General features: G+C 48.2%; 1 protein-coding gene across 3 annotated transcripts in view; it reads left to right on the forward strand.

The window, feature by feature from the left end:
* map2k6 (mitogen-activated protein kinase kinase 6) overlaps positions 1–14,823 on the forward strand; it is a 21,191-nt gene extending 6,368 nt beyond the window's left edge. For 2 of the 3 annotated variants that reach the window (XM_056297060.1, XM_056297059.1), the window contains 11 exons: positions 1,797–1,860; positions 2,607–2,655; positions 3,552–3,665; positions 4,734–4,853; positions 8,303–8,419; positions 8,584–8,635; positions 9,431–9,558; positions 10,210–10,287; positions 12,605–12,744; positions 13,831–13,876; positions 14,253–14,823. In XM_056297060.1, the coding sequence (XP_056153035.1) occupies positions 1,797–1,860; positions 2,607–2,655; positions 3,552–3,665; positions 4,734–4,853; positions 8,303–8,419; positions 8,584–8,635; positions 9,431–9,558; positions 10,210–10,287; positions 12,605–12,744; positions 13,831–13,876; positions 14,253–14,330 (986 nt within the window). In that variant the 3' untranslated portion in view covers positions 14,331–14,823. The remainder of the gene's footprint in view (positions 1–1,796; positions 1,861–2,606; positions 2,656–3,551; positions 3,666–4,733; positions 4,854–8,302; positions 8,420–8,583; positions 8,636–9,430; positions 9,559–10,209; positions 10,288–12,604; positions 12,745–13,830; positions 13,877–14,252) is intronic. The other variant, XM_056297061.1, reaches the window with a different exon arrangement.
* Positions 14,824–15,108: the final 285 nt, after the last annotated feature.

Raw genomic sequence — 15,108 nt, forward strand, 5'->3', positions numbered from 1 at the left:
CGCCCTCGTGCCCGTGCACGGCAGGCCGCCCGCCCGCCCGCGTGGCTTTGTTTGGAGCGACGGTTTTGGCTCGCATTCACAGGTGTCGCTTTGACGGCGCACGTATAGCTGGGATTTTTTTTTGGGGGGGGGGGGGGTTTCTCAGGACAAGCTTTAAGACACTGCAGTAATGTTAAAAATGCAAGGTATTCCAGCCGCCGGAGCGTTTCCGTGCCTCCGGAGAGACACACCTTGGGCTGTGGCGTCAATAACAGGGTGTGACATCAGAGGGCGGCGGTGCACCGTGAAGCGCGTTGACCTTAAATGTTGCTGCGTTATTAAAGGTGTACGTCTCAGGCAGGCTTTCGCGCTCTCTCGCGTCCTCCCTCGTGTTCACAAATGCGCACGGCAGGGGTGGAAAGCCATAAGTCAGTGTGAGGAATCAGGGGGCAGATCTGCACACCACCGCTCCTCCCTCCGCCACAGCTCAGCACAGAGGCTGAAGCAGAGCTGCGCACACAACATACAACCGTGTATGTTTACTGTGACAAGCTTCGACCAGGCTCGGCTGCTGCGAGCCGGTCTGGGGGGGTTTGAGCCGGATACCGAGGCTGAGGCCAGGCAACCGGTTACACGTGCACACGCGCACACACATGCACGTGTACACACATGCATGCACATGTACACACACACACACATGCACATGTACACACACATGCATGCACATGTACACACACACATGCACGCACACAAAAAGCATGCACACGCGCACCTATGGTCACACCCGGAGGAGGGTTGCAGCGGCCGGTTAACAGGGGGACCGAGCCGGCGAGCCCACAGTGCAGTACCTCCAGATGGAGCGACCACACGTGGGCTGCCAGACAGATTCCTCTCGCCTCCAGCGCCTGTTTCATTCAATTAGGATCTGGAGTCACTTACTGCATCCAACCGTAAGTGTCATCCTAGATGTGGGCTGTGCCACACATGCCTGAGCCGTGCTAAACTGACCCGACTTTTGATTTGTTGGCGAACTGTTTAGTCCTGAAACGCACCTGACCCTCCGTTTTTGGGCAGAGGCCACCGGCGGGTCGGTCCCCGTTGGAGTTAGTCAGCCTCATTTCTTACACCGGTGGGGGTTTTTTTCTCGTGTCTGACGGCTGCTGTTGTTGGCTCGGAGCGGAGACCCTCGCAAATCTTCACGGCATTTTGACGTCTCCCAAATTACCGAAGTGCCGCAGTCACCGGGATTTGTCGAGGCTCAAAATCGAGCCAAAGCCGGCCTGCTTGCAGGATAGGAAACCCTGCACACACGCACGGCTGGAAGCTGAGTTGACTCTCCCATTATATTCACTGTTAAAAGTTTCACAAGACTCAATTAAGAGCGGCAAGTTTCCCTTAAGCTGATTTGACCCAGACCTTTGTCCGTTAAATTGAGTTTGTTTCACGTCGCCGTTCGTTTCAGTGCTCGCCTCTCGGTTGGTAAATGTGGGGGGGTGGGGGTGGGGGGGGGCACCAGGGGCACCACAGGCAGGGGTAAACTCGATTGATTTACCACCTTGAGTAATCGCAACGTACCGTCTGCTTCGGACGCGTTCTCTTACGGGTGGATCTCAAGTCTTGTACTCTGCAGGAGTCTCCTCTTTACTCAGGCCGCAGAGAGATGGGGAGGTTTGAAGGACCGCAGCTTCAAGTCAAATCCTTGTCCGAGAGTGTGTCGATGTCGTTTGTGACTTATCACAGTTATAGACCGTCACAGGTGTGTGTAGTCTGGAGTGGTACAGATTCTAATGACATGTTTCTTTCTGCCCCCCCATCAGGTAAGAGGAAGCCGGTGCTCAAGCTCTCCAAGGAGGTGTTTGAGCAGCCTCCTCCTGCTGCAATGTAAGACCATTTGATTTCACTATTTAATTAGAAGACTGTTTAATTTCACAGCGGCCGCATGCACACACTAATCCACGCGCTTATATCCCTGTAAAGAAGGGCTTATGTGAGGAGAAGAAACTGTTTATGTGTCGTTCTGTGTACAAATATCCCCGTAAACACGGATGGGCTGAATATTACTGTGGGGAAAGCCTGCCCAAACCAACAGAGCGTGGCATGAAGTGTGTATCCACACCAGTATGGCAGCGAATGTCAGTATCTCACAGCCGTCCTCTCACAGTTGTGCCCCCTCATCTTCTTCTGAACACTGGGACGTCAACACTGACCTGAGTAATGTTGGGTGTAAATGCATGGATAGCCTTTTTGAACTGCGCTTCCTGTGTTCAGGGTGCTCCAATCTCCTCAAGTCTCCCACAGCTTTTCCACTCTGAGTCGAGTAGTGCCGTTGAGCCGGGCATCATCACCATAACCATCTAGACTACTGTGTTATTTATGCGAGCAAAAGTATAACCGAGCCACCGAGGCTGTAAGCCAACATGATCCATGCTGCCTGTCGGGGGATAATGAGGGGATGGCTGGCGTTCGCCTGCCCAAGGCCGGCTATTGATAGACCCGGGTGATGCCCGGCGTGGAAACCAGGGGGTCAGGAAGCCGAGTTTGATTTTCATACACAAACGGAAATCGCTTTTCCGATTTGCGTTATTGGATGGAACATGCCTCTCATGAATGTCTTCGCCTTATTGCAGACCCCCTAGAGACTTGGATTCGAAGGCTTGTGTGACCATCGGAGATAAGGTATGATGTTTATTCATTTTATCTGTTTATTCATTCATTCATCTTTTATCGGGGGATGCGTTCAGTGCATTCAGTCGAGCGTTCGATTCCTGTTTTTTTGCCGCCTTCACTGTGTATTCTGTGTATTGTATCTCAAGCTTGAGTCTCGCACAATGTGTAATGGTTGATTTTTTTTAACCCCTGGTGTGTGTGTGTGTGTGTGTGTGTGTGTGGTTCAGTGAGGTCCCTCTGTTTCACCCCACCCCCACCCCCACCCCCCACACACACACAAAAAACAACGCTGGCTAAGAAAGGGTCCCTGAGTTGTAAAGAACGCCCCAGTGAACATTACGGCCCAATTGAAGAGATCTGATTGTGGGGAGACTGGAATGCCTTTTATTGCCCATCAGGCAGTAAAAATATTTATTTTAAACTCATCAAATAAGTGGAATTTTCCATTGGCAAAGATGCCCACTTTCTCCCTTACAAATTGGCTCGGGCTCAATGTAACTTTTTTCTGCTGTTTCTGTTCTTGTTTATTTTGCTTTCTTGAGTGAGGCAGAGAACCGGGGTTCAACAGTTTTCCACTCTACGAGGGAAACTGGGTTATTTTGGCGTTCACGCAGTTCACAGAACCCTCACCTCAGCCGCGGTACCTGTTCACATGTAGTCCCGTCTCAGTGTGTGTGTGTGCACTGTCTCTGTGGATGGGGTGATGAGGAGGCAGAGAAGATGAAGGTTACAATTTATTTGAGCAAAATGGGAACGGGGCACACACCCACCCAGCAAGCGCCTCATCTCTGTCCTTACATTTCCTCTGTGAGCCCGTGTCATTACAGCACCCGTTATTGACCGGTTGCCACTCGGCTGAATTGTTCTTTTCTTTTCTTTTCTTGCCACCGTTCTGTGTGGGGCAGAATTTTGTGGTGAAGGCAGATGACCTGGAGCAGATCAGCGAGCTGGGCCGAGGGGCGTATGGCGTGGTCGACAAGATGAGACACGTGCCCAGTGGTGTGATCATGGCTGTCAAGGTGGGCGGGAGATGACCGGAGGTGTTGCTTACCCAAGAAACCGTTGTATTTTTATGGCTTAGTCACTTTTTACTGATTGCTCTGAAAGAAACATATACGCCAGACTCTTCTTTGAATTCAACATATTTGAAAAAGCGTTATTTCGGGGCGTCTGGGTAGCATAGCGGTCTATTCCATTGCCTACCAACATGGGGATCGCCGGTTCGAAACCCCGTGTTACCTCCGGCTTGGTCGGGCGTCCCTACAGACACAATTGGCCGTGTCTGCAGGTGAGAAGCCAGATGTGGGTTATGTGCCCTGGTCGCTGCACTAGCGCCTTCCCTGGTCGGTCAGGGCGCCTGTTCAGGGAGGAGAGGGAGCTGGGGGGAATAGCGTGATCCTCCCACGTGCTACATCCCCCTGACGAAACTCCTCACTGTCAGGTGAAAAGAAATGGCTGGCGACTCCACATGTATTGGAGATTGGAGGAGGCATGTGGTAGTCTGCAGCCCTCCCTGGATCGGCAGAGGGGGGTCGAGCAGCGACCGGGACAGCTCGGAAGAGTGGGGTAATTGGCCGGATACAATTGGGGGGGGGGGGTTTAAAAAATATATATATAAATATTTATATATATATAGAAAGAGAGAGAGAGAGAGAGAGAGATCAGTCTTGGTAGAATTTTGATGCCTCTGTATGACTGATGCAAATGACACTCAATCAAGAAGATTACATATTGCCACGTAATGATTTACGTGGCAATTTACGGGTGATTTACGGGTCGGATTCCCCGGAAAACCTGACAAAACGATTTACGGCACACAGACGGGATGCGTAGCCACAATTAGAGACCCATTATCAGAGACCTGTTTGCCAAAGCTACGCTACATCTCTCGCTATTCTATTCCAACTAAACGCACAAGCTACCCGTAGGTTGAATTGGAGATCTTGGAAGTCGTTCTTCTGCGAGGTCGACAAAAATCTAAACCTCCTCGTAGCAAGCTTTCAAAAGTCTTCCCAGAGTCAAAGACGGCGTGTTATGTCACTTTTAAGCGCTGACTTGTCGATTGTTTTTTTTTCTCCTTCTCGTAGCGGATCCGGGCCACAGTGAACACTCAGGAGCAGAAGAGGCTGCTTATGGACCTCGATATCTCAATGAGGACCGTGGACTGTTTCTACACAGTCACCTTCTACGGAGCACTGTTCAGAGAGGTAGCCTACATCACACCTCAGTACCAGGGGTGCACCACGATACCGGCATGTCATCGGTATCGGCAGATGAATCAGGAACATTTATTTAGCATTTCATCCCATGCACCTGTGTGCATGAACTGAAACAAAATACCGTTCCCCCAGCCCACAGCAGTGCAACACAAAGACAACAACACATATCCGAACTACGTGAACACATATATCCAAACTAAAAACACTACAAAACACATATATCCAGCATATCAACAAAACAAAAAAAATTCACTGTGCAAAATTGGGAACACCAGGAGGACTGTCAGAAATGCCGGTCTGCATGGGCTAGCAGTTAGCTTAGCCTGCCCCGCTTCCGCATCCTGTCAGACTGCCCTTGGTGTTTCCTCGGCAGCTCCAGGCAGGGTTATGGACCCTGGGCTCACCGGATGCAGCAGACCAGGCTCTCCCAGCCAGACACCTTCGACACCCCCCCCCCCCCGCACTCCACACGATGACACCAAAAACACAGTCAATGCTAGGCGAGGCCGCCGCCAGACCGCCCTCGGTTATATCAACTGCCAGTCTGCATGGGCTAGCAGTTAGCTTAGCCTGCCCCGCTTCCGCGTCCTGTCAGACCGCCCTCTGTGTTTCCCCTTCGGGCGCAGCTCCAGGCAGGGCCGTGGCTTTATTATAAAGGCTTTAAAATGAAACATCGGCATCGGCCTGAAATGCCGATATGACCAGGCATGGATGCCTCGCATCACGGAGGCAGGGCGCATCGGCGCCGATTTATGTTTTTGCCCGTGAGTGCCCAAGTTAAGTGACTACCACTAAAGTGATGATCGTTAGAAAATCACTTTTATTGCGCTGCTTTGGTCGTTATGTGATGTGGGCTTACCAGGCTGCTGTCACCTGTCGGACACACACACAAACTGCAATGAAACGCGACACTGCTGCTACAAACTATAACAGGCTACACCATACCAGCACACGGTCTTGTTTATTTATTTATTCAATTTATTATTTTTTGATGAGCCTTCCCCGCGGGTGCTCAACCTTTTCGGTGGGTGCTCGAGCACCGGAGCACCCACGGGATGGTGCCTATGGCGGGGTGGAGTGGGGTTTTTTAACCTGTTACATGACCGCATCTGTGCTGCATGTGGTTGCGTGTCAGCCATGTTGTCTGAGATTTCAAGTAGGCTACTTTGGAAAACTGGTAAGTTAAGTGGCAAATGCTTTAGCTGGTACTGAATTAACTAGAAGGTTTTACCCTCTGGATCGTGGCTACACATTGACTTGACCGATTTATTTAAATGTGCAATGCAAAAAAAACCCTTGCAAGGTTGCATTGCTGCTTCGCATCGTCTCCGGTACAGTGAGGTGTTTATTTTAATCATGTTTAAACAGGGGCGGCACGGTGGTTAGCGCGGTTGCCTCACAGCAAGAACGTCCTGGGTTCGAGCCCCGGGGTAGTCCAGCCTTGGGGGTCGTCCCGGGTCGTCCTCTGTGTGGAGTTTGCATGTTCTCCCCGTGTCTGCATGGGTTTCCTCCCACAGTCCAAAGACATGTAGGTCAGGTGAATCCGCCGTACTAAATTGTCCCTAGGTGGGAATGTGTCGGCCCTGTGATGGACTGGCAGCCTTTCCAGGGTGTCTCCCCACCTGCCGCCAAATGACTGCTGGGATATGCTCCAGCAATCCCGCGACCCCGATTGGGATAAGCGGCTTGGATAATGGATGGCTGGATGGATGGATGGATGTTTAAACAGATTGTACTCTTATTTTTTACATAGTTCTATGTAGTCTGTACCTGTTGGAGGGCCGTGTAGCCGTGCACAGAGGTAAGATAAAATAGACTGGCCATAGAGATCAGCAGCACGCGTGTGGTCAGAGTAGCAGCTTCAGTTCAGCCCAGGAGAGACTTGATGTTCCCTGCAATTAGGTGGAAATAAATATGTGCATATATCAGTATCTGCATCGGCAATTGGCCAAAATGAATTGGAAAATATCAGCATATCAGATATCGGCAAAATGCCAATATCGTGCATCCCTGTTTAGCACTATATAATGAACAGATGAAGGTAAGGATGCAGGGAAAGATGGATTCGGTGCAAAGTGGCAATAGTAAGCTGTGGTGATTTCAATATCACAGCATTTGAATCGCAATGTTGACAACAGATGCTCTGGAGAGGTTCGGTATGAGGATCTCGGCACCTCTGAATGTTTGAATCTGAATGGTTTGAACGTATACTTGGGGAAGCATACTCGTGTATTAAGCTTTTGTATTAGATAGAATTTAAACTAGATGTATTTTGCAGTACATTTTCCCGAAGAGGGGATGGATAAGAGGAAACGGAGCCTCAAAACTTGTCAAATCAAATCGCAATATTTGTAATATAGTGATATTTCAAAAAATTGCAAAATATATACCGAATAGGCACCAAAAATAATGATGTAATATAAATATCTGGAGGTGAATCCCTGTCTTACCTCCGGCCTGGTCGGGCGTCCCAACAGACACATAATTGTTTGTGTCTGCGGGTGGGAAGCCGGATGTGGGTGTGTGTCTTGGTCACCGCACTAGCGCCTCCTCTGGTCAGTCGGGGCTCCTGTTCAGGGGGGAGGGGGACCTGGGGGGGAATAGCGTGATCCTCCCATACGCTACGTCCCCCTGGTGAAACTCCTCACTGTCAGGTGAAAAGAAGCGGCTGGCGACCCCACATGTATGGGAGGAGGCATGTGGTAGTCTGCAGCCCTCCCCGGCTCAGCAGAGGGGGTGGAGCAGCGACCGGGACGGCTTGGAAGAGTGGGGTAGTTGGACGGGTACAACCGGGGTGAAAAAGAGGGGGAAATCCCCCCCCTCCCCCCAAAAAAAATGGGGAGGTACCTGCTGATTCCCAGCCATAGTTGGCTCATTATCATCCGAGCTGGCTCGGTAATGGGAGATTTCCCCGGGTTTGGTTTCTCCTTAACGGGGAGAGGACTCGGAGCGGTCGTGACATTGAGATCCGTGTGGTTAAAGTAGAGTCAAAACAAACGTGGGACGTTTCCTCTGTGGGTCACACTGGCCCAGTTTGTGATACAAACAGGATAGGCGCAATTCCAAATTTTCGCACAAACAGGCAAATTTGTCAAATCAAGTGTAAGAGGAGCTCGCTGCCACCTTTGTGTTGCAGGGATAAACCAAACGACAGATAAATAAATAAATAAATAAATAAATCCTCATTATGGTGCGGATGCAGTGCACTTCCTTCAGGAGTGAGTCGCTCCGCAGGATATCCCCGCTCTCTGAGTCACGTTGGAAATATCCGGACCTTCCTGTTAGTTGATCCTGCTTTCAGGAATGTTGCCGCAGTGCTGGTGTGCCAGTATCTCTCCGAATTAATTGCATTTCCCATGCCCTCAACCTGTCTTTCCCCACCCTCGCCCCGCCACCCCTCCAACCTTCTGCCCCCCCCCTTCCCCCGCTGTCTGCAGGGCGATGTGTGGATCTGTATGGAGCTCATGGACACCTCTCTGGATAAGTTCTACAAGCAGGTGAAAGAGAAGGGGATGACCATCCTCGAGGACATCTTGGGCAAGATGGCCGTCTCGGTGGGTAAACCCCCGTCAGCTGTCAGTCGGTTAGCTTCTTACTGTTAACGCTGGCGGCACAAGTGTCACCAGGAAGAGCTGCTAGCTAGAAACGACATGCTTGGAGGTACATGAGAAACCATTAGCAGACTTACCGATACACCTAATGGGTCTTGTGATTACAGATAGTAAAAGCTCTGGAGCACCTGCACAGCAATCTGCAAGTCATACACAGAGGTAAGAGTCAAATCAGCACTGACTGGGACCTCTCATTACATGTATGCCTGCCACCCATCACAGCCCAGTGTCATTATGTATACGAGTTGGGTTGTCCAGAACCACAGTGGATCCCAGCAATGACCACCGAGCGGCTCTTACTGCCTTAAATGTCCATTTGGGGAGATCGAAGCTCCCCTATAATAAAGTCCCACAGCCGGGCCTCGCCGTCGGCCGCAGCGTTATTATACTCGGTGTTAAAACGGCCGTGTCAGTGGGCGTCACGGTGGCGTGGCGGTCTAGTCCGTTGCCTACCAACACAGGGATCGCCAGTTCGAATCCCCGTGTTACCTCCGGCTTGGTCAGGTGTCCCTACAGACACAATTGGCCGTGTCTGCGCGTGGGAAGCAGGATGTGGGTGTGTGTCCTGGTCGCTGCACTAGTGCCTCCTCTGTCGGTCGGGGCGCCTGTTCGGGGGGGGGACTGGGGGGGAATAGCGTGGTCCTCCCACGCGCTACGTCCCCCTGGTGAAATTCCTCACTGTCAGGTGAAAAGAAGCGGCTGGTGACTCCGCATGTATCGGAGGAGGCATGTGGTAGTCTGCAGCCCTCCAAGAGTGGGGTAATTGGCTGGGTACAATTGAGGAGAAAAAGGGGGGGAAATCAGAAAATAAGGCCGCATTAGCCAGTTGCTTATTATCATTCCCAGATGCCCTGTGGGAGGGGGGGGGGGGGGGTCAGAAACTGTTAATGGTACATGCATAAGAAAAACCAGACCCTGACCGGACGGGGATGAAATCTCTGTGTCCTCGTGCAGACGTGAAGCCGTCCAACGTGCTGATCAACACGCAGGGCCAGGTGAAGATGTGCGACTTCGGGATCAGCGGATACCTGGTGGACTCGGTAGCCAAGACGATGGACGCCGGCTGCAAACCCTACATGGCGGTAAGTCAGGGTGTTTGGTAATGAGGACATAGGAGGAAAAAAAACAAACATGGGTTTTAAACAAAGAAACTTGGCTGTGACCGAACAACGTTTATGTTTTACGGCTTATACCAGGGTTTGTTACTTTTTATGGTCTCGAATAATGTGAAGAATAAAATCAGAAGGGTTCAGATTCTCTGCATGGATGGCCTGCATTAGTTGTTCCTGACTATCAATGGGAAAGCTAATGAAATTTAATACAGAAACTTACTATGACCCACCGGTTATTAGATCAGGGTTTTTTTTTTATCAAACTTTGGCTTTGATTTAATCCTGAGCACAATAAATAAATAAATAAAGATTAAAAAATAAATAAAAAACCACGAGCAGGTTGCTTGTGGTTTTTATGCTCCCCGGTGGATCAGACAGCAGGTTCGGCTCTGTGGCATCATTAATGGCCCCTGTTAGACTTTAACTGCCGTGTTCCCAAAGAGACCGTGTCCACACCGCTTCTCGGTGGCTTTTTAGGGCCCTGGCAGCACTCGGGACCAAGTGGTGTGTGTGTGTGTGTGTGTGTGAGTGAGATGGTAAGGATGACAGGAAGGTGTGTGTGTTGTCCTTGGCGACCACCCTGTTGACTGACATCATCTTCACTGCCCCTCTGCCCCCCAGCCGGAGAGGATTAACCCGGAGACGAATCAGAAGGGCTACAACGTGAAGTCCGACATCTGGAGTTTAGGAATCACGATGGTAAGTCACTTTCCTCTGACGCCGCGTCTTACGAGCCGCCGATGAAATCTGTTCTGGGAAACGGGTCACGCCGAGTTCGGCACACGTTCTCGTGTCACGGGGTGGTAGTCGTTATTTTGTCTTATGAATCTCGAGTGATCAGACGTCCTTCATTACTGCGGAGCGTATTGCAAACCTGGACGCGTAGCGAGGAGTCACGGTGCCGGGGAGCCCGGTCCTCAGCGGGCGACGGTTTTATAAGACGTGCCGCACACACGTTTCATGAAAAGTTGTTAAAAATTCATGGCTTGTTCATTTGATCATTTCCAACTTAAAGTGAAGAACTTTCTGGCATCGGTGGTCTGTTTTATTTCTTTCTTTTATTTTAAACTTTTTCTTTTTTCTTGTTGTAATTTAGCGGTTCTGTAAGCAGGTAGGCCTTTGCAGATCAGAGTAGATGTAGAGAGATGTATGGTTCAAAATAGCTGTCATTCTGATGGTATCAGATTATTGATATAGATAGAGAGAGAGAGAGATAGCTATGTGGAGAGATAGATAGATAGATAGATAGATAGATAGATAGATAGATAGATAGATAGATAGATAGATAGATAGATAGATAGATAGATAGATAGATGGCTATGTAGATAGATGGCTATGTAGATAGATAGATAGATGGCTATGTAGATAGATGGCTATGTAGATAGATGGCTATGTAGATAGATGGCTATGTAGATAGATAGATAGATAGATAGATAGATAGATAGATAGATAGATAGATAGATAGATAGATAGATAGATAGATAGATAGATAGATAGATAGATAGATGGCTATGTAGATAGATAGATAGATAGATAGATGGCTATGTAGATAGATAGATAGATAGATAGATAGATGGCTATGTAGATAGATAGATAGATAGATAGATAGATGGCTATGTAGATAGATAGATGGCTATGTAGATAGATAGATAGATAGATAGATAGATAGATAGATAGATAGATAGATAGATAGATAGATAGATAGATAGATAGATAGATAGATAGATAGATAGATAGATAGATAGATAGATAGATAGATGGCTATGTAGATAGATAGATAGATAGATGGCTATGTAGATAGATAGATGATAGATGGCTATGTAGATAGATAGATAGATAGATGGCTATGTAGATAGATAGATAGATAGATAGATGGCTATGTAGATAGATAGATAGATAGATAGATAGATAGATAGATAGATAGATAGATAGATAGATAGATAGATAGATAGATAGATAGATAGATAGATAGATAGATAGATAGATAGATAGATAGATAGATAGATAGATGGCTATGTGGAGATAGATAGATAGATAGATAGATAGATAGATAGATAGATAGATAGATAGATAGATAGATAGATGGCTATGTGGAGAGATAGATAGATAGATAGATAGATAGATAGATAGATAGATAGATAGATGGCTATGTAGATGGCTATGTAGATAGATAGATGGCTATGTAGATAGATAGATGGCTATGTAGATAGATAGATGGCTATGTAGATAGATAGATGGCTATGTAGATAGATAGATGGCTATGTAGATAGATAGATAGATAGATAGATAGATAGATAGATAGATAGATAGATAGATAGATAGATAGATAGATAGATAGATGGCTATGTGGAGAGATAGATAGATAGATAGATAGATAGATAGATAGATAGATAGATAGATAGATAGATAGATAGATAGATAGATAGATAGATGGCTATGTAGATGGCTATGTAGATAGATAGATGGCTATGTAGATAGATAGATGGCTATGTAGATAGATAGATGGCTATGTAGATAGATAGATGGCTATGTAGATAGATAGATGGCTATGTAGATAGATAGATAGATAGATAGATAGATAGATAGATAGATAGATAGATAGATAGATAGATAGATAGATAGATAGATAGATGGATGGATCCTCTAACAAAGTGTGTCATCGTTCCATCAGACGGGCCATTAGTTCACTTCTTTAAAGGAGGATTTTGTCAGCGTTTGTTTGCTGCCGTGGTGCAAATCAGCGTAACCTGAAGAATCCACAGCTGTCCATTATGTTGCTCACATTGGTCCTCGTTATTTATCATATAAAGTTTAAAAAATAAACCATAAGCCCCAATGCCCTTTACTATAGCAAGGATGGTAAATGGGGGGTGGTAAAGCCTACTTTCACTCGGTTGATGGCTAAAGAAACATGCGGATGTGTAAGTAACCTGGAAAAGTGTCAGAAACCCCCTTCTTAACACGAGCCTGTCCATATTGTGTTGTCCCGTGTCTATATTGTGTTGTCCCGTGTCAGATTGAGCTGGCCATCCTGCGCTTCCCGTATGACTCATGGGGCACGCCCTTCCAGCAGCTGAAGCAGGTGGTGGAAGAACCATCGCCCCAGCTTCCTGCCGACCAATTCTCCCCCGAATTTGTGGACTTCACCTCCCAGTGGTAGGCCTTTTTCTTTTCTTTTTAACCTCCTTCGCATTTCGCTCACCCGCATCACTTCAAAAACGCCATTCGATGCAACATCCGAGTGCTGGCTACGCCAGGCTCCGCCGTACGGAGGCCCCTCCAGACGGGCAGCTCTCCGGGCCTCCTCACAGGACGCCGCAGCCCAGGCCGCCGCGACCCCGTCACAGAGCCACAATAAACCCCGGAAGGGGGGGGGGGGGGAGAGAAGTTGATCAATTCCAGCGCGCGAGGAGTTCGAGTCAGGTTTTCCCCCGTCATCAGATCAAGTTCATTATAACATTCTTTCATTGTTGTTGTTGTTTAGTGGCCAAGAGCCTGTTCTGACCTGGACAGAATGTGATGCGGCGTGCCAGGGTTCACGAGCCCTCGCAGGAATGTGTCTGAATCTGTATTTTCACCAACCTGTTACGTCTCGTCCAAACCGCCGCCAAGAGAGCGAGGCCGTCTGTGTGTGTGTGTGTGTGTGTGTGTGCGTGTGTGAGAGAGGATGTCAGATGCGTTGTGTCATCATTACACGGTAGTAATACTACACAAAGCTCTTGCCAGACAGGTTTCCGCCCTCCTGACCGCCAGGTTGCGTGTCCTCGTCTGAAAAGGATTCGTACAGGACGCTGAGTATCGACGAGCACTGATGAATTAATTTGATAAGACCTCTTTAATGTTTTGTATGCAATGTGTGTGTGTGTGTAAACATTGTAAAAGGTGTGGTAAAAAGCTACACACACACACACATACACACATGCACAAAGGGACATCGATCTGTTATATAATTCTTTGCACAAGCCAAACAGTCGGTGTTGTCCTCCAGCGTTAACGTGTTCCTGCAGCAAAATGAGATGAGAAATGAGTGTTGAGCCACTAACGGCAATTTGTCTCTTCTCCCCGCCAGTCCGTAATCGTCCTGCTTCGGAGTAATAGGGCCCCTGTGGAGTAACGGGACAAAATAATGACTTAATTTCAAGTCTGTTTTGAGAGGAGAGACTCTCAAATTTATCAAGCCGGTTGAAATATCAATCACATTTATTCTGAAGTAACGGGTTTTGATGCTGTTTGCTTACCCAGCTTAAAGAAGAATTCCAAAGAGCGGCCAAACTACACAGAACTCATGGTGAGTATTCTCTCTCTATCACTCCTTTTTTTTTTCTTCTCCCCTTTTCTTTCATTTGTTGCACACAGTGGGGCGTAATATGTATTAATACTTCCAAGAGGTGCATGGTTGTGCTGAGGCCCTCTTGTAATACCGCCTGTTGACCACTGGAGGGCAGTGTAATCCCATTCATTCTCTGCGGCTGGGCGTCCACTGCGCTCGCCCGATGCCAAGTTGCTTATCACACATAGACCACGTGTGCCGTGTACTCGCTGCACTGTGCTGTACGACGACAGACCCCAGAGTACTGCACTGGCAAAAGTCCGGTGTACGCCTCTGTCAGAAAGTGTGCTTGTCCGTTATGTGCCCCGAATGACAACGCCGTTCTCCTCCGTAGCAACATCCCTTCTTCACTTCCCACGAGGCCAAAGAGACTGACGTGGCGAGTTTTGTTAAAGTCATCCTGGGGGACTGAACTGCCACAACTGCCACAGGAGGGAGGGAGGACCTCCACACAAAAAAAAACACACAAAAAAATCTAAAAAAAAAAAAAAACACAAAAAAAGAAAAAGAAAAAAAAAAGCATCAATCGCAATCCCCTTATTATCTGCTGGACTCCATCCTCCCTGCCCTGCCCTGCCCTGCCCTACTCTCCACCCTCTGCTAGCACGGGTGCAGCTGGACGGACGGACAGACAGACGGACACAGAGACAGTGGAGAAGGACATCCATCCCGGTGAGGAAGACGAGGCAAGTGAGGAGTCCCCCAGCCCCGCCACCACCACACCACACACCCCACCCCCCACCCCCCAACTCCCAGCCCCCCAATAAGTCCTCCTCCTCACATTGCTCGACAGGGGTAAGAGGAAGGACGCGGATGAATCAATTTCAGAGTTTGGAGATGGCTCAACTGTGTAATCTGATTTAATGCAGCGTGTTTGTATGCAAAACTCCCCCCTCCCTCCTTCAGATTTGTCCCAACCTTGTGCGACCCCCCCCCCTTCACACACACACACACACATACACACACACACACACACACAATGAACAACACTATTGTTGTTAGATGTCACTGAGTTGACCATGCGTGGATTTTACCATGATACAATGGCCGACCCTTAGATGTTTCATTTTTTTTCTTTCTTTTTCTTCTATGAATTCAAAGTGGGGGGAAAAAGAGGTGCAGAATATATATATATATATATATATGTGTGTATGTATGTGTATATATATATATATATATATATATAAAAG

This window comes from Lampris incognitus, chromosome 17 (genome assembly GCF_029633865.1).
Source record: "Lampris incognitus isolate fLamInc1 chromosome 17, fLamInc1.hap2, whole genome shotgun sequence".
In the NCBI taxonomy this organism is placed as follows: Eukaryota; Metazoa; Chordata; class Actinopteri; order Lampriformes; family Lampridae; genus Lampris; species Lampris incognitus.